The sequence below is a fragment of the Ranitomeya imitator genome, chromosome 5, assembly GCF_032444005.1.
Source record: "Ranitomeya imitator isolate aRanImi1 chromosome 5, aRanImi1.pri, whole genome shotgun sequence".
Classification (NCBI taxonomy): Eukaryota; Metazoa; Chordata; class Amphibia; order Anura; family Dendrobatidae; genus Ranitomeya; species Ranitomeya imitator.
In genome coordinates this window covers 440,290,012-440,309,077 of record NC_091286.1, presented here as the reverse complement: position 1 = coordinate 440,309,077, position 19,066 = coordinate 440,290,012, and the positions used below count along the sequence as shown (strand labels likewise).

Genomic DNA, 19,066 nt, shown 5'->3' with positions numbered 1-19,066 from the left:
TGAACTCCAAAGAGACACTTTGACCCCTTCACAAACAAAGAATTCGCACAAAGGACCTGGAACACCATTCTGACCTGCTTCACGTGAGACTCCCAATCATCCGAAAAGACCAAAATATCATCCAAATACACAATCAGGAATTTATCCAGGTACTCTCGGAAGATGTCATGCATAAAGGACTGAAATACTGATGGAGCATTGGAAAGCCCGAATGGCATAACCAGGTACTCAAAATGGCCCTCGGGCGTATTAAATGCTGTTTTCCATTCATCGCCCTGTTTAATATGCACAAGATTATACGCCCCTCGAAGATCTATCTTGGTGAACCAACTAGCCCCTTTAATACGAGCAAACAAATCAGACAGCAGCGGCAAAGGATACTGAAACCTGACTGTAATTTTATTAAGAAGGCGGTAATCAATACAAGGTCTCAAAGAGCCATCCTTCTTGGCCACAAAAAAGAACCCTGCTCCTAACGGTGATGACGACGGGCGAATATGACCTTTCTCCAAAGATTCCTTTATATAACTCCGCATAGCGGCGTGTTCTGGCACAGATAAATTGAACAGTCGGCCCTTAGGAAACTTACTACCAGGAATCAAATTAATAGCACAATCGCAATCCCTATGAGGAGGTAGGGCACTGGATTTGGGCTCATCAAATACATCCCGGTAATCCGACAAAAACTCCGGAACTTCAGAAGGAGTGGACGACGAAATTGACAAAAATGGAACATCACCATGTACCCCCTGACAACCCCAGCTGGACACAGACATAGATTTCCAATCCAATACTGGGTTATGGACCTGTAGCCATGGCAACCCCAAAACGACCACATCATGCAGATTATGCAACACCAAAAAGCGAATATCCTCCTGATGTGCAGGAGCCATGCACATGGTCAATTGAGTCCAGTACTGAGGCTTATTCTTGGCCAAAGGCGTAGCATCAATTCCTCTCAATGGAATAGGATACTGCAAGGGCTCCAAGAAAAAACCACAGCGCCTTGCAAACTCCAAGTCCATCAAATTCAGGGCAGCGCCTGAATCCACAAATGCCATAACAGAATAGGACGACAGAGAGCAAATCAGAGTAACGGACAAAAGTAATTTCGACTGTACCGTACCAATGGTGGCAGACCTAGCGAACCGCTTAGTGCGCTTAGGACAATCGGAGATAGCATGAGTGGAATCACCACAGTAAAAACACAGCCCATTCCGATGTCTGTGTTCTTGCCGTTCAGCTCTGGTCAAAGTCCTATCACATTGCATAGGCTCAGGTCTATGCTCAGATAATACCGCCAAATGGTGCACAGCTTTACGCTCACGCAAGCGTCGATCGATCTGAATGGCCTAAGACATAGACTCATTCAGACCAGCAGGCATGGGAAATCCCACCATGACATCCTTTTTTTTTTTTTTTAACCATTCAATTTTTATTGAGAAAACAGAGTACAATTAAAATGCAACATGGGAAGGAAAAAGGGGGAGGGAGGGGGAGGGGAAGAGGCAGACATAAATGTAAATATCCACGATCAAGAATGAAACAAAAAAAAATTACAATACATGGGCGCATACATAGCTATGATATCAAACAATTGAGTCAGCTGGCAGAAGAAGGGGGATGGTGGTCAGGCGAGGAAATAAAGGGTGAGGAGACCCAAGGGTCCCACCACGTAAGGACCTTATTCTTTTTTGCAAGACAGTCCGCAGTAATCGACTCATAACTAAAGTGCAGATTAATTTTGGATATCAATTCAGGTCTGGAGGGAATATTAGAAGATTTCCAATGCTTTGCAATACATTGTCGGGCCGCCACAAGAATATTAGAAATAATGGGTTGAAGGGAAGATGGGAAGTCCAAGAGAGATATACCCAATATTGCTAAAGGGCCAGTTAGGTTGATAGGAAGATGGGTCACCTCTGAAAGAATCGCTTCAACCTGACGCCAAAATATTTGCACACTAGGGCAACTCCACCATACATGAGCCAGCAAACCAGAAACACCACAATTTTTCCAGCATAATGGGGAAGAGGAGGGATAAAATTTAGCTAATTTAACAGGAGTGAAGTACCATAGGAGCTGAATTTTTTTGCTTTGTTCGAGGTGACCAAGACACGAAAAGAATTTGGAAGGATGCAGCATAGCCATGCTCCAATCCTCCGGGGAAGCCTCGAATGCAAGGGCACCCTCCCAAGTGGACATAAATGGGAGTCTCTCAGAGAAATCATGGGAGAGGAGGGATTTATAAATGATGGAAATGCCATGATCAATCCACGTGTTTGGTCTGAAAAATCTGTGGATTGGGGTCTCCATACCCAGGGGGGACACGGCCACACCGAAGGAGTTACAATGTTTAAGGAGGCTACGAATTTGGAAATACTGAAAAAAAGCCCTAGAAGGCAAGTTATAGCGAGCAGTGAGGTCCGCAAATGATCTCAGGCCCGACTCATTATAGAGATCATTCACTCGGTGTATTCCGCAGTCCCCCCAGGCAGAGAGAGACAAACCATCTATTGCATATTCTAATGCTTGAATAGAGACGTAGTCAAATATAAAAGGGAGGTAAGTAGGGCAGAGACTTGTCCAGACCTTAGTGGTGGAGCAAATTGTTTTAAGAGGGGAGCTCCGACTGGGCGGCTGGAGCAAACAGATCTCCAGCAAAAGTTTGAGGGAACCCCTAGGGGCAAAGCACGACTCAATATGGAACCACTGGAGGGAGGAGTTCCCCTCCCACCAAATCTTAAGGGGGTCTAGGAGAGCAGCTTTGTGGTAAAGGTGGATATTAGGGGCACCAAGACCTCCCCTGGCATATGGGAGAGACATTAGAGAGCGTTTTATTCTATGTGGCTTGTTATTCCAAATAAAACGGTCAATAATTGCTTGAAAAGCAGAGAGGTACTTAGAGGGGATAGCGAAGGGGAGGCATCTAAAAAGATATAGAAGTTTTGGGAGAATTAACATCTTAGACGTTTGTATCCTAGCCATCCAGGATAGATGAGAGCAGGCAAGCTGGTCAATTTCTTTTTTAATTTCGTGGAGGGTTGAATCACAGTTAAGGCGAACAATGTTTTTAATATGGGTAATTTGAATACCTAGATAAGTGAATCCGAGCGGAGACCATATAAAAGGGTAAATATTTTGGATTTGAAGTTGGAGAGAGGAAGAGATAAATAGGGGAAAAATTGTGGACTTGGACAGATTTAGCTTATAATAGGAGGCTTCAGCAAATTGGGTAAGAATGGAAGACACTGCAGATAGTGACTGTAGAGGAGCAGAGCAAGACAACACGACATCGTCGGCGTAGAGGCCAATTTTGTGTTCCTGACTTCCCACCATTATTTCCCTAATGTCAGGGCATTGCCTCACCGCAGCCGCCAGGGGCTCCATGACTAAAGCAAAGATGATGGGGGAGAGGGGGCAACCCTGCCGGGTCCCATTTGAAATAGAAAATATACGGGATTTAAAGCCGGCTGAGCGAACTGAGGCACAAGGATTGGAATACAAAGCCATAATAGCTGAAAAAATCTGGCCAGTAAGACCAAATTTGTGCAATGTAGATGCTATATAGCCCCAGTGCACCCGATCGAACGCCTTTTCCGCGTCGAGAGATAGGAACACACTGGGGAGGCTCCGCCTCTGCACCACATCCAGCAGGTCGATCAAGCGTCTCGTACCATCTCTAGTTTGCCTACCCGGGACAAACCCAACCTGGTCTGAGTGAACCAAGGATGGGAGCACCGATAATAACCTATTGGCCCAGACCTTAGCATATATTTTTACATCGCAATTTAAAAGGGTGATGGGACGAAAATTGCCAGGAGAGGTCATAGGTTTCCCAGGTTTAGGAAGTGTCGAAATACAAGCCTCCAGACCCTCTCTCTCAATAGTACCCATAGAGCGCCAGTAGTTAAATAAACGAATGAGAAAAGGAGAGAGGATAGTGAGAAAATGAGAGTAGTATGAGAAGGAAAAGCCATCTGGACCCGGGGCAGAGTGTTTTTTGGCCTCTTTGATTATTTGGGAGATTTCAGTTGCTTCTATAGGGCCGTTAAGGAGCGACAACTGCTCCGGATTAACAGTGGGGAGATTCGCTTTATTCAAAAAAGCGTTAATTGAGTCCTGAGAAGGTTGAGGAGTATTTACGTCAGAATCTAGGTTATATAATGAGGAGTAGTATGAGGCAAATTCTTCAGCAATATGAATTGGGTTGTAAATCCGAGAACCATCTGACTTAAGAAGATAAGCAATTTTGGTTTGGGCTTCTTTTTTTTTAACGCGTTTAGCTAGTAAGGCGCCTGCCCTGTCACCCATGGAGTAGAATTTGGCTTTCGATTTCCTGAGCGAATTTTCTGCTCTATGGAGGAGGAGCTGGCGAAGGCGCAGGCGTGCATCAGAAAGATTGGAAAATAATTGAGGGGAGGGGCAGGCTTTGTGGCAAGACTCCAGCCGGGCCACTTCAGCCAAGGCAGATTGAAGATTTAAGTTATACTTGCGTTTAGCTGTCGCAGCCATCTTAATGAAAAGGCCACGAGCCACTGCCTTGTGAGCGAACCAGAGGGAGTCCTCACGCACATCCGCCGAGTCATAAAAGGCAAAGAATTCCTGCAAAGAGTTTTCAATTAGTGTAAAGTTCGCTTGCTCAGAGAGAAGGTGGTCATTAAGGCGCCAGTGTGAAGGGGGTCTGATTGCAAGAGGGTCTTCTAGGGAGACTGACACAGGAGCATGATCAGACCAAGTGATATTACCTATATTTGCAGACATGCAGTGGGGGAGAGCGACATCATCTACTAAAATATAATCAATTCTACTGTAAGAACCGTGACGAGGGGACCAAAATGTGTAGTCTCTCTCATTACAATGGAGATATCTCCAGATATCGTGTAAATTGTAGGAGCTAATCAGCTGGGCCGAATCACCCCTGGCCACGGCCGACGATGAACAGTCCAGATTCTTGGATACTGGAATGTTGAAGTCTCCGGCAACTAATTTATGACCATGCTGATAATTACCTAAGATTTGAAATAAATTATTTAGAAATTTAACCTGACCAAAATTTGGGCCATACACAGAGGCAATGGTGTAAGGGGTATTGTTGATTAAACATAAAATTATAATGTATCTGCCCGCAGGGTCAACTGTAGAACTAATTAGCTGGAAAGAGTTAGCCTTGCTAAAAAAAATTGCCACCCCAGCCTTTTTGGTCTTCCCATTCGCAAAAAATTGGTGGGGGTATAGATTCGAATACATTCTTATATTGTCCCGTTCTAGTAAATGAGTCTCCTGTAAGCATATAATATCGTGTTTGGATTTAGCGAGCTGACGCCAGACAATCGATCTCTTACCAGGGGAGTTGAGGCCGTTAACATTAATAGAATATAAAGAGACACTCATTGTAATATGTTACACAATTTGCTGAAGAAGATATGCAAACCCATTACCCACAAAAAAAGCATAAACATGTCGTGGGATACCTCGCAAACTCCATCTGCGACGAGGGGGGGGAAGAGGGAAAGGAGGGGGGAGAGGGAGGGAAGGGGGAGAAGGGAAAAACAAACATACAAAATCCAAACATTTAAACAAGGGAACATCCAGGGAAATCCTGAGTCCGAGGTGAAAATAGAAAACAGTTCACCAATGGGGCAATATGCTGAGCGGAGTCCTGCCAGGAACCAGCCTCAGCAAAAAACTCAGCAAGCAAAAAGAAAGAAAAAAAAAAAAACAAAAAACGAGAACTAGAACTGAGTGGGAAAAAGGAAAAAATAAATTCTTCCAGCCAGGAAATGGTTAAAATAGACACTTCAGGCGACCTTCCAGTCAGGGGTAATACGGCGTCTCCGGGGACCAGATCCTCCAGGTTTGGTGGAAGCAGAGGCAGGAGTGGGCGCAGGAGGGTCAAAACCCCATTGGGACAGGGTCTTGGCTGCTTGCGACGGGGATAGGCACGTGGTAAATGAACCGTCTTTACGAATGCAAAGTTTGGTGGGGAAACCCCAGCGGTATAATATACCCTTTTCCCTCAGGATTGAGGTGTATGGTGCAAAAGCCCTGCGGAGGGCTAGAGTTCCTGGAGACAGATCAGGGAAAACTGCAATGGTAGCAAATCGTTCAGGTAGCGACGGCTTCGATCTTAGTGCTTGCAGAAATTCCTCCTTCATAACAAAAAAATGGATGCGAGCTAGTACATCTCTGCGTACCGCAGGGTCAAGGCCTGAGGGTTTAGGGATCCGATGAATACGGTCGATCACAACGTCATCTTTGGAATAAAGTGGGAGAACAGATATGACAAAGTCTTGTAGAAAGGCTCTGAGATCATCAGCCCCAATTGATTCAGCAATGCCTCTTAGTTTCACATTATTTCTCCTGGATCTGTCTTCCAAATCCAGGGTTTTAGCATGAGTTTTGGTAACAAGCAGCTGCAGGTTATCATGAGCTTCCCACAAATCATTGTGAGAAGCTACCAGTTCGGACATTTTATTTTCAAGATGATCCGTGCGGCCTCCCAGCTCCTCCACCTCCCCCCTGAGCTCTGCCATCATGGAACGCATATCCTCCTGCAGGGAGATACGGAGGTCACCAAGCATGTCTCTGAGCAGCGTTGCTGTAACTGGAGCCTCTGAGAGATCAGCTGCTGCTGTGCTTGAGGCAGAAGACTGAGAGCCTCGGCGTGCAGCTCTGGAGGATCTAGGAGAAAGCGGCGCCATCTTGGGCCTCTGAGGCTGCTGAGGGGTGGCTGCAAAGAAGTCCACAATGCGCCTGGAAGGGTCCCCTGCGCCGGCTTTAGATTTCCCCATACACTCACCGAACGGTAAGGAGCAGGAGTGGGGAGTTCTGGAGGAGAAAGCACCGTCTGTGCACTGCTGTGTGCCGCTTTATGAGTCCTGGGAATGGAGCTCCCACACTATGCAACCTGCACCATCAGAAGTCAGGCCACGCCCCCCCACCATGACATCCTTAAGGGCTTCAGAGAGACCCTTTCCGAAAATTGCTGCCAGGGCACATTTATTCCACTGAGTGAGTACAGACCACTTCCTAAACTTCTGACAATATATCTCTACCTCATCCTGACCCTGACACAAAGCCAGCAAGATTTTCTCTGCCTAATCCACTGAATTTGGTTCATCATAAAGTAATCCCAGCGCCAGAAAAAATGCATCAACATCACGCAATGCCGGATCTCCTGACGCAAGGGAAAATGCCCAGTCTTGAGGGTCACCATGTAACAAAGAAATAATGATTTTCACTTGTTGAGCAGGGTCACCTGAGGAGCGAGGTTTCAAAGCAAGAAACAATTTACAATTATTTTTGAAATTCAGAAACTTAGATCTATCCCCAAAAAACAAATCAGGAATTGGAATCCTAGGCTCTGACATCGGATTCTGAACCACAAAATCTTGAATGTTTTGTACCCTTGCAGTGAGATTATCCATCCAAGAGGACAGACCTTGGATGTCCATATCTACACCTGTATCCTGAACCACCCAGAGGTAAAGGGGAAAAGAGATACAAAACACAGTGCAAAGAAAAAAAAATGGTCTCAGAACTTCTCTTATCCCTCTATTGAGATGCATTAATACTTTGGGCCACCTGTACTGTTATGACCTGGTGGTTAGGACAATAATGGACCTGGTGGTTAAGAGCACACGGAAAGACCTGATAGTTACAATAATACAGGACAAGCTCAGGGACGTGGGAACTCTGCTGACCGCAATCCCTAATCCTATCACACACACTAGAAATAGCCGTGGATTGCTCCTAACGCTCCCTATGCAACTCGTCACAGCCTAAGGAACTAGCTAGCCCTAAAGATAGAAAAATAAAGCCTACCTTGCCTCAGAGAAATTCCCCAAAGGAAAAGGCAGCCCCCCACATATAATGACTGTGAGTAAAGATGAAAATCACAAACACAGAGATGAAATAGATTTAGCAAAGAGAGGCCCGACTTACTGAACAGACAGAGGATAGGAAAGGTAACTTTGCGGTCAGCACAAAAACTACAAAAAAACACGCAGAGGGCGCAAAAGACCCTCCGCACCGACTCACGGTGCGAGGCGCTCCCTCTGCGTCCCAGAGCTTCCAGCAAGCAAGACAAAAATAGCAAGCTGGACAGAAAAATAGCAAACAAGAGAAAAACAAGCAGGAACTTAGCTTCTGCTGGAGAATACAGGTCACCAGAACGATACAGGAGCGGACTAGACCAATACTAGAACATTGACAGGTGGCATGGAGCAATGATCTAAGTGGAGTTATATAGAGCAGCCAGCTAACGAATTAACCTCGTCACCTGTGGAAGGAAACTCAGAAGCCGCAGCCCCACTCACAACCACCAGAGGAAGCCCATGGACAGAACCAGCCGAAGTACCATTCATGACCACAGGAGGGAGCTCGACAACAGAATTCACAACATTGCGGTACTGTGGCCCTGTGACTCAACAGGGTTCGCTTCCTTCCCACAGGGTGAAGTTAACCCGTGTGTGTATTCACATTGTACCGCCATAAAGTCCGTCATTACTTGGCAGCAGGTTCCATCTCTGCACGGTGGACCTCGGGCTGCGAACGCACCTTTCTCTATCTGTCTTATTATTTGGTGCGTTACGCTAGCCCTAACAATAACCCTGACCAAAAATTCACATACCCCATTTCTTAATACCGTGTATTGCCCCCTCTAACATCAAAAACAGCTTAAAGTCTTTTGTTGTAGTTGTGGATGAACTTCTTTATTTTCACAGATGGTAAAGCTGCCCACTCTTCTTGTCAGAAAGCATCCAGTTCCTATAAATTCCTGGGCTGTATAGCATGAACTGCAGTCTTGATATCTCCTTAAAGTGTCTCAATGATATTGAGGTCAGGAGACTGAGGTGGATACTCCAGAACCTTCACTTTGTTCTGCTGTAGCCAATGACAGGTTGACTTGGCCTTGTGTTTTGGATCGTTGTCATGTTGGAACGTCCAAGTGCGTCCTGTGCGCAGCTTCCAAGCTGATAAGTGCAAATTTGCCTCTAGCGTTTGCTGATAACATGCTGCATTCATCTTTCCTTCAACTTTGGCCAAGTTTCCTGTGCCTTTGTAGCTCAAACATCCCCAAAACATCAGCGATCCACCTCCGTGTTTTACAGTAGGAATGTTGTTCCTTTCATCATAGGTCTTGTTGACCTCTCTCCAAATGTAACATTTGGGTTGTGGCCAAAAAGTTTAATTTTGGTTGCATCACTCCATATTACATTGTTTCAGAAGTTTTGAGGCTTGTCTATGTGTTGTTTTCCGTAATGGCTTTCTCCTGGCGAATTGACCATGCAGCCCATTTTTTTTCAAGTGCCTCCTTATTGTGCATGTTGAAACAGCCACACTGCTAGTTTTCAGAGAGTCCTGTGTATCAGTTGATGTTATTTGTGGGCTTTTCTTTGAATCCCGAACAATTTTCCTGGCAGTTGTGGACAACATTTTTGTTGGTCTTCCTGACCGTGGTTTTGTTTTTACAGAGCCACTGATTTTCCATTTGTTAATCACATTTTGAACGCTGCTGACTGGAATTATCAATTCCTTGGATATCTTTTTGTGTCCCTTTCCTGTTTTATGCAGTTCAACTACCTTTTCCCATAGATCCATTGACAATTCTTTTGCTTTCCCCATGATTCACAATTCAGAAATGTCAGTGACTGAATGAAAGATGCAAGGGTCTTTCTTCATCCCAGAAACTCACTCAGCTTTTATGTACACACACTGATTACAAGCAAAAAGGTCACAGGTGAGGATGTTACCTTTAGTAGCGATTCACACAAATTTGTCTCAACTTCTGTGCATGATCAAGGTTCTCTGTTTTGTGGTAAATGGCACACACTAGTAGGGCCATTCCTGAATGAATAACAGGCATTGTTGGATTTATTCATTCCGATCCTTTGTTCTGCCAAGAAATAAGCCATCTTTTTCATCTCTACAAGGTCAGGGGCCCACAATCATTTTTCTCTCAATCCGAGAAAAATGGTTCTATTATGCTGATCAGACTCTGATTAGAATTTGATCATTGTGGGATCATTTTTTCTTGGAGGTGGAGAGAAAAAAAGTTTTCCCACCTTCTCAATTCTGTCAGTCTGTGAAAATCGGATCAGATGTCATCAGAGTGCTGTCCAATGTTTTCCATGGACCCATAGACTGGCATTACTGATTTTGATCCAAAACTTGGGTCAAAATTGGACATGTCTCCGATTTTCTTCTCCATTTGATATCTTCCATAAAAGTCTATCTAAATATAAAATAATATATCAAAATCAGTAAATAGTATGATAAAAAAAAGAAAATTCCATAATAGCTTTTTTTTGGTTGCCGAAAAGCAGCAAAAATTGCAATAAGAGAAAATCAAAATGTATTTACCTCAAAATTGTATCAATAAAAACATCCAGTCACAGTGCAAAAAACATGTTTTCACAAAGCTCTATTGACCAAAAATGAAAATGTTACAGACCTTTAAACATGGTGACACAGCCAAACAATGACTGCTGTAAATAAACAACCTATAAAACAATTGTGTAATTGTTTTTTTTTGTGTGTAGAATTTCACCTCACTTGACTTGTAATTTTTCCTGTGTTCCATTACACTGAATGGTAAAATGAATGGTGATATTTAAGATTACAAAACATCTGGCAAAAATCAAAGCCCTCATTTGACTATGTGAATGGAGTAATAAAAAAAAACGTATGATCTTAGTAGAAGAGGAGGAAGAAAGCAAAAATGCAATAAACGGAAAATCACTATCTTTGTGTCATTATCCAGTCCTGAGTTTGTTTTCAGCTGTCTTGTCTCTGGAATGCTCATGCAGGAGTTAATCCCCTCTGCCTCCTTTTGAAGCTGGCTGAGCTAATTCAGTCCCTTGCAGCTTGCAGGCCAGTGTCTGCTATAGTTCATGCTTCCTGGCTTGAGCCTCTGATCTGAAAACCTTAGTGCTATGCTTCTGACTGCCTGTACCCATGTATGACTCAACCTGATCTCTGGACTTCGCCCTCTGTTTTCCATCTCTGACACCACTCTCCTTGACTGGCTTCGACGCTGGCCTGTTCCCTGACTTCATCTTTCATCTCACGTTTTGGTTACCTCATTCCCGGTAGGCTCTGACTTCTTACTTGTCCCTGACTACGTGTTTTGCTGTTATCTTTGGTACTTTGGCTCCTGACAGTTTGGGATTCTGGTTGTCTGACTACTCTTTTTTTACCTGTGGCACTTGTGCTGCTGTTCAGTGTTGCTACCCTGTGTGTGCAACATCTCTTCCCTTCCCAGCACCTTCTCGTGGAGGTAGCACTATACTGCACTGCAGCAGCACATTACATTTGGGAAGGGAGAAATCACAAGAGCTTTATGGTCAGAAATGTATTGAGAAGAATGACCAATATTGAGCAGTTTTCTCATGCTCTGAGCATTGCTCATTTTTCTCGCATTCCTAGCATTGTGTACAATTTCTTCTGTAATGTTGCAATCTAGTCCATGCTTCCTATGTGTGTTATTTTCATAAATATACATCCACGTGTAAAGTGTTTGACCTTCTAAAGAAGATGATTAGATGATTGGTTATTAGATGTTATTGCTAAAGGAAAGGGCTTATGACTAAGTGTTGACATCAATGGGCATTACATGTAAAAAATGGAAAGGATGAAGATAGATTAGAGAGGCTCTTCATAGTGGCTTTCTCACCAAAGAAACTAACATTTTGTGAAATATTTCAATTAGTGTCAACTTTATACTTTTTTTTTCTTCTAAAAATCATAATGATGGTTGGATTAAAGGGGAAAATATTCTTAACTTTGCTAGGGATGATGATTGGTGAGAGGCATCGCCATTATCGAGTACTTACAATATTCAGTAATTGATCGGAGCCAATGTTGCATGCTTTTGCAATTTTCTGTTCCTATGTAGCATTAACATTTCGACAATTCTTGTTTGGCTGATTGGTTTCTTTTTCAAAGGTTTTGATTTATTCATATGACATCTGGACAAGAAGTAAAATAACTAATGTAAAGCAACATGACAGATCAGCAGGAAAAGCAAAGAAATGAGCAAACTATAATGCATGCATTAAATTATATGCAAATTGCCTCTTCTAAGAAAAAGAGGACCCTATAGCGCCACCTGTTGGAAGTAGTGACCCTACAAGTCACAATCAACCCTTTAAGCGAGTCGTGCAATATGACTTAGGATAAAAGCCAAATCAGTATCTCAATTCGCTTTTCTCCTAAGTCATATTGCACGACTCGTTTAAAGGGTTGATTGTGACTTGTAGGATCGCTACTTCCAACAGGTGGCGCTATAGAGTTTAAGTCCCCTTTTTATCAGAAGAGGCAATTTGCGTATTATATTTCCCAGAGGAGCATTGCACGGCGAATAAGCCTCCTTACCTTGACAAGCCAGAGATGGTATGTCACTCTCCATAAGGAGAAACGATATGCATTAAATTAAAAACATAATTTTTTCTTGTGCGTCATAGGTGTACAGAAGCATGAGCCGTAAGGATGTTCTGTATTGATCAATTAAATAGCTTTGTTCTATGTTTTTATTGTGCTAAGTTTCAGTTTATTTATTCCTTATCAATATTGTCCTTGTCTTGTTTATTTTGAATTATGCCAAGAAGTGAGAAAGCTCCAGCAGCTGCGGTAACAAACCCAATGGCACTGATAGCTCTGCTGGTCTGAAAAAGAACAGATGTTCATTGGTGATGAGCGAATGTGCTCGCCACTACTCAATACTTGCCCGAGTATCACTGTGCTCAGGGTACACGGTGAGCACTGAGCATTTCCGGAATTATTCAGGTGAGGATGTTACCTGAGTAGCCATTCACACAAATATGTGTCAACTTCTGTGCATGTTATCAGGCCAATATTACCAGCGTATGCGAACTTTTGATCAGGATCTGATCAAACATATGTATATATATATATATATATATATATATATATATATATATATATACACACACACACACATGTCAATAGATTCAGAACAGCTTATTTTACTGTACAGAGGCTATTCTGGTTTGTATTTTCTATTTTCTGACTAAATGTTATTTTGTTTTTTACCGCTTTGTAATCCTTTTGTTGGACCCTAATAAAACCAGCAAATGACATAAGTGACAATTGTGCTAATTGCTAGAATAATGAAACATATAATATCAGTCTTGTTTATTTTCCTGCTCAGCTTGTCTGCACACCATATTACTGGAGGAGGAATACCATAATAATGGTGGCTGCTCTATTTGTGGTTTCATATCTAGTTGAGGTAATACTTCTTATTTTATTTATTTTAACACAATGCAACTATGCAATTTTCTTTGTTATTTTTATTGCTATTATTATTTGTTGTTCTTAAATGGACATATGTTGCCAGGGACGTACATAGAAATCATGGGGCCCTATAGCAAAAGAGTTCTCAACATATTATGATGGCCACATAAATAACCCCATTCCTCTCCACATAGTCTGATGGCCCCATAAGTAGTCCTCCACATAGTAAGGTAGACCCATAAATAGTCCTCCACATAGTATGATGTACGATTGCTCCATTACTAGTCCTCCACATATTACGATGGCCCCATGAATAGCCCTCCCCATAATATGATGGCCTCATTAATAGTCCTTAATATAGTATGATGACCCCATAAATAACCATTCACATAGTATGATGGCCCCACAAAGTGCTCATTCATTTAAAAGATACATAAATAATCATTATTGTTTCCAGCTGTATCTGCATTCAGGATGCAGATACCGTTGAAAGTTGGGCTGACAGGGCACGGTGCTGGCACCAGGCACCCCAGACTCACGGGCCCCATAGCAGCCTCATGGTCTATTAGTGGTATATCCAGTGTCGGACTGGGGTGCCAAGGGCCACAAGTAACCAAGTCCAGGGCCCACTTTTCAGCTACATGCAAATATGACATTATACCCAATCCCAAATGTAACTAACAATGCACTGGGTACATTGTTAAATGAATACAATGCCGCCTATGTCTGTACATAGTGATTCAAGAATATAGTACCTAGTACCAAGTGCACAGGGGCCCACCAGAGGATTCTCATGTTCTGAGGGCCAGTCAAAGCCTGGGTACACCACTGTGTTTTGTAGTAATTTGTGCTGGTTTAAACTGACATTAGTTTTCCAGTATTCTGGAGATTAGATGTTTTTCATTAGTAGCAATGGTCAGTCATCCTTGCTCAGGTTTACATTCCTTTTCTGCATTTCAACAAAGCTTATTTATACTTTGTACTGCTCAAATGTGAGCAATGGGCTATTTTTATTGTCTTCCTTTAGCATCCACTGGTCCTTTGCTGTATGAAATCAATTCAATTATTATAATGGATAAGCACAGTTTACATGTATCTGTGACACACCATATATATGCCAGATAGAATATTTAGATCCATAATACATGTGTGCACCCTTAGAGAAAAAAAAAAAAAATAAAACAAAATAAAAATGCAAAATAAATCTTCATATGCTATCATAGCATAATCAGTTATAGCAAATAAATATTAGTTTGAAAAGGATAAATGTGCACATTTGAGATTGATTTATTTTATTGCTATAATGAATACAGAAACCTGTGCTTAAATGATATGGACTCCTTTGGGGCATTTATTTTACTTAAATATATGTATTTTTGGCTGAACATAATATTTGCAATTGAGGTTCATTAAAAGTTTTGGACCATTTGGCTTCTGCAGCCTCTATGTATCACAGTGTTAGGGGTCGAGTACCCGCCTCTGCACAGGGGGAATCTCGAACCATGTCTGCTGTGGTCCCCATTCTGCATCAGCCACAGTGGAGTCTGCTCAATGGAGACGTCTGTCCAAGCGTCTTGCTCAGCCTGATACTGTGCAAAGGGTTACTGCTGCCTTTCCAGGCTCTGCTATTGTACCCTGCACTGGTCTGCGGCGAGCAGGCTTTTCTGGGACTAAGTCCTGCTTTGCACACACTGAGCATGCCCACGGGAGGACCTCTAATTGGAGGTCGGGGGTCACACGCTCAGGCCCTGTAGCAGCTCCCATTGGTCCTCCAGGAAGGTCCTGTAGTGCTGCAACTATAAAATGTTTGCATGGCCATGCGCTAGTGTCAATTTATGTATGAGCGCAGCGCCAGTGTGGTCATGTTTGTATGCGGTCAGGGTTTGGCTGAAATAAGCCCCTAGAATGCTGGCACCTCCGGCAAGGAATTTTGTGTGTGTGGATTCAGGGCTGGCGTATAGCCATTAGAATTCCGTCTCCACCGGAGAGGAGCTGCGTGTTTGCTATTGACTGCATGATCACTATCGGCTCTAATAAGTAGCTGTGTTCCTCTGTGAACTTAACAGGGCACAGCGTTTTGTTTGCTAATGGACTCTGTGAAGTAGCAGAGTTCATTTATACCGGCATATAATACCGACTTTACTAACAGTAGGTTTTTTCCTGAGGGCCAACCAGACCTTGGTCACATATCTGCAACATTTTGTTTCAGCCAGGCAGGATGACTGGGCATCCTTGCTTCTGTGGGCAGAGTTTGAACTGAACAATGCCGTAGCCACTTGGCAGGTCCCATTCCTCCTTAACTATGGTCAGCATCCGCGGGTTCCTGTGCCTATTCCCGTGTCTTCCGCTGACTCCAGGGTAGCAGACTGGGCAGTGGAGGCACAGGACATTTGGGACCGCACTCAGGATGCCATCTGGGCCTCCAAGGAGAGAATGAGGTCCTCCGCCGATGCACATCGGTGCCCCGCTCTGACCTTTGCTCCTGGCGATTTAGTGTGGCTCTCTGCCTGTAACATCAGGTTGCGAGTTGAGTCCACTAAGTTTGCACCTCGCTACTTGGGTCCCTTCCAGGTCCTGGAACAGGTTAACCCTGTGGTCTACCTTCTGGCCTTTCCTCCACGCATAGGTATCACCGACACGTTTCATGTGTCCCTTTTAAAGCCCGTACACATGTCTCGGTTTTCCGAGTCATCTGCCGGGACATCGGGTTCGTCTACAGACGATTACGAGGTAAATGCTATCTTAGGGTGGAAGGTGGTACGTGGTAAAAAATTTTATTTGGTGGATTGGAAGGGTTATGGACCGCTCGGCCATGCGCTAGTGTATGCTTGAAAATGTGTGTGTGTTGATATGTGAAAGTCGCTCATTAATCATCACCCTCCCTTGTGTATGACTGCTTGCGTAAGGAGGATGATTGCTGTCTAGTGCCCGGCTGAGCCATCAGTACTTAACACATGATACAGCGTCTATTGCTGGCTCATTGCCACACTACCATTAATGGCTGTCAAGGTTCACTGACCATGTTTGTGTCTTCCATTCAAGTTTGGATATTACTAAGGGCATAGCCGAGCACAAATATATATCTTTTTCATTCGTCTAGACATACTATGACAAAAGGGTGGTATTGTCTCAATATTTGCAGCACGGACCCCAGTCACGCTAGTGCCATTGGTTATTGATTTTAGATTTTTTAATTTTAAATTGATCTATAACCGCATCAAACTGGAACTTTGATGTGGGCAGATATTATCTTCTAAGATAGCTTAGGAGAAGGAATGTAAGGGTTGCAAACCCTTTGTTTGAACTCTGATAGAGGTAGTGTTATTGCATTCCACAGTTTGCTATGTATGTTGTCGTTATAATTAGAAACCATAGAAGTCAAAAATCCTTTTGCAAATATATTTTTTTGTCAAAATATATGCATTTAAGCAAAATAAAATTGTAGGTGCAAGAGAGAGCTCACCATGTTTTCTGGTTGTGCGGAGAGCTGGGAAACTTGTGACAAGTGAGTGCTAGATCCAACCGGCGAAGTAGCACATGATAGAACGAGAGGGAAAGCAGCAATTCCATCCAATAAATAAAATAAATATTAATTCAAATTCCATTAAAATGAACAATGTCCATGGAAAACATTAAACAACTGAAAATTGCACCTTAAATTGATAGCAGGCAATAGGGAAAAGAGTAATTTTCATTATATTTTTTTCAAATGTATAACCTGAGCCAAATAGATAAATGTAATACTATTTTGTGACATGGTTCTCAACTACCTATGATACAAAGATTGTTCCCTTTATACAGCGCACATAGCTAAGTATGTGCACCACAATGTTATCACTAGGGGGAGCAAACTGAAGTTGGATTTATACTTCCCTATAAAGTGGACTAGGAATTGGATAAATCTGTATTTAGATAGTTGCAGCCTTGTCAAACACACACAGGGATAAATGTATTTTTACATATCTGTGCACATATAGAGACTATCTATGGATTGCTAGTCAAGCAGTAACAATAATATATTTCACTATCTTACAGGAAGGATTTATCGAAAACCGAAGACTGTGGCTAATGATAAAATCATGTTTTAACTACCGATCAAGGAGTCAATATAGAGTATTAGAAAGAGCTCTGTGTGATGACCCAATGTGGCCCCCAATAAGCCAAACTTACTACTCTAACCAATCAGAACTTGGAAATGACGTACAGAAATGTGTATATGACAACCCAATGTTTGTTCGCGAAACGGAGAAAACCCTTTACAATGGAACTGAGCATCGACCATAATCAATGGCTACACTGCACAGAGCAGAAGCAATGCCAAAAATCTGTCTGCATTTGGAACTGTTTGCACATATACAAAGAGGGTGAGAAAAGACTTGTCGGCTTTCCCGATATGGCTGTTTTTCCAAAGACTAGCTTGAAGTATCTTTTTTTCGAACACTGGTTTGTGCCATTCTTCTAATATTTCCTTTCAAAAATTAATGGATTCATTGACAACTAGGAGACACCATTCCCGTTGTCAAAAGGGCGTGTCTCCACAAAGTTTGATAGTGTAAGCTCTGATTGGACAGTGTGAGACAATGAAAGAACACACTGGCAAAAGAGCGTCTAACTGGTCTGTAGGAGCCAGAACTCTTAATGGTTGGTTGGGGATCAAATACTTATTTCTCACTGCAAAATGCAAATAAATTTATATCATATGTACGATATGATTTTCTGAATTTTATTTTTGATATTCTATCTCTCAATGTTAAAATTAACCTATCCTTAAAATTATAGCCTGATCATGTTCTTGTCAGTGGGCAAACTTACAAAATCAACAAGGGATCAAATACTTATTTCCACCACTTTAGCTGTCAATTTCTTCATAAATGTTTAGTAGGACTAACAAAGGAGCTCAACATTACATAGATCTAAGAAATGAGCCTTCAGACTTGTATTGTGGAAAATGAGGTGAATTACTAAAACACACGTCAAGACAGATAACAGTTCCTCTTACCAGCAGTATTTTTCATCAGTCTTCCCTACATGTTCATGCTCCATCTGTAATTTTCAGTTGTCTATGAGCTAGTGGGCTGAAACTAGATACTATGATCTCTCACATACATTGTACACACATCTACGAAAACAATAGACAACATACATGGCATACATTATACATGCACTATGCACACAGCATACACCACACCTGCTACATACACTATGCACACACAGGCCAGTGATTGGCTACAGTGGTCAAATAGACAGGCATGTGTTTGCTGCAGCAAGGAAAACCATTGTGGGATTCACTAGTGCATTGGTTCTGCAATTGCGTCAATGTTTTTCAAATCTCCAGACACAGATTGACATTTTTTCACTTGGGTCAGTGCTGAACCATTATGATGTGACTACAATGTCACTAAAGATCCTGCACCCCTCTTAATTGTAGTGCTAACATGTTTCAGACTTCATTATGGTAGAGCAAGCTTATCTGTTTTGTGGTAAATGGCACACACTAGTAGGGCCAGTCCTGAATTAATATCAGACATTGTTGGGTTTAATCATTCTGATCCTTTGTTCTGCCAAGAGATAAACCATCCTTTTCTCCCTTACAAGGCCAGGGGCCCACAACCGTTTTTCTCAGATGGTTCTATTCTGCTGATCAGACTCTGATTAGAGTTTGATCAGAGTGGGATAATTTTTTCTTGGTGGTGGAGAGATGAAAAAAGATTTTTTCCCACCTTCTCAATTCTGTCAGTCTGTGAAAATCGGATCGGATGTCATCTGAGTGTAGGCGATGTTTTCAGTGGAGCCATAGACTGGC

The 19,066-nt window shown here is 42.6% G+C and overlaps 1 protein-coding gene across 3 annotated transcripts in view; it reads left to right on the top strand.

The window, feature by feature from the left end:
* Positions 1-17,967, top strand: part of LOC138638123 (probable cation-transporting ATPase 13A5) — a 553,152-nt gene extending 535,185 nt beyond the window's left edge. Inside the window, exons 29-30 of one of the 3 annotated variants that reach the window (XM_069727147.1) lie at positions 13,178-13,258; positions 17,299-17,967. In XM_069727147.1, the coding sequence (XP_069583248.1) occupies positions 13,178-13,258; positions 17,299-17,547 (330 nt within the window). In that variant the 3' untranslated portion in view covers positions 17,548-17,967. Of the gene's footprint in view, positions 1-12,611; positions 12,717-13,177; positions 13,259-17,298 lie in introns of those variants that run through there. The other 2 variants (XM_069727148.1, XM_069727150.1) reach the window with 2 other exon arrangements.
* The last annotated feature ends 1,099 nt before the right edge of the window (positions 17,968-19,066 follow it).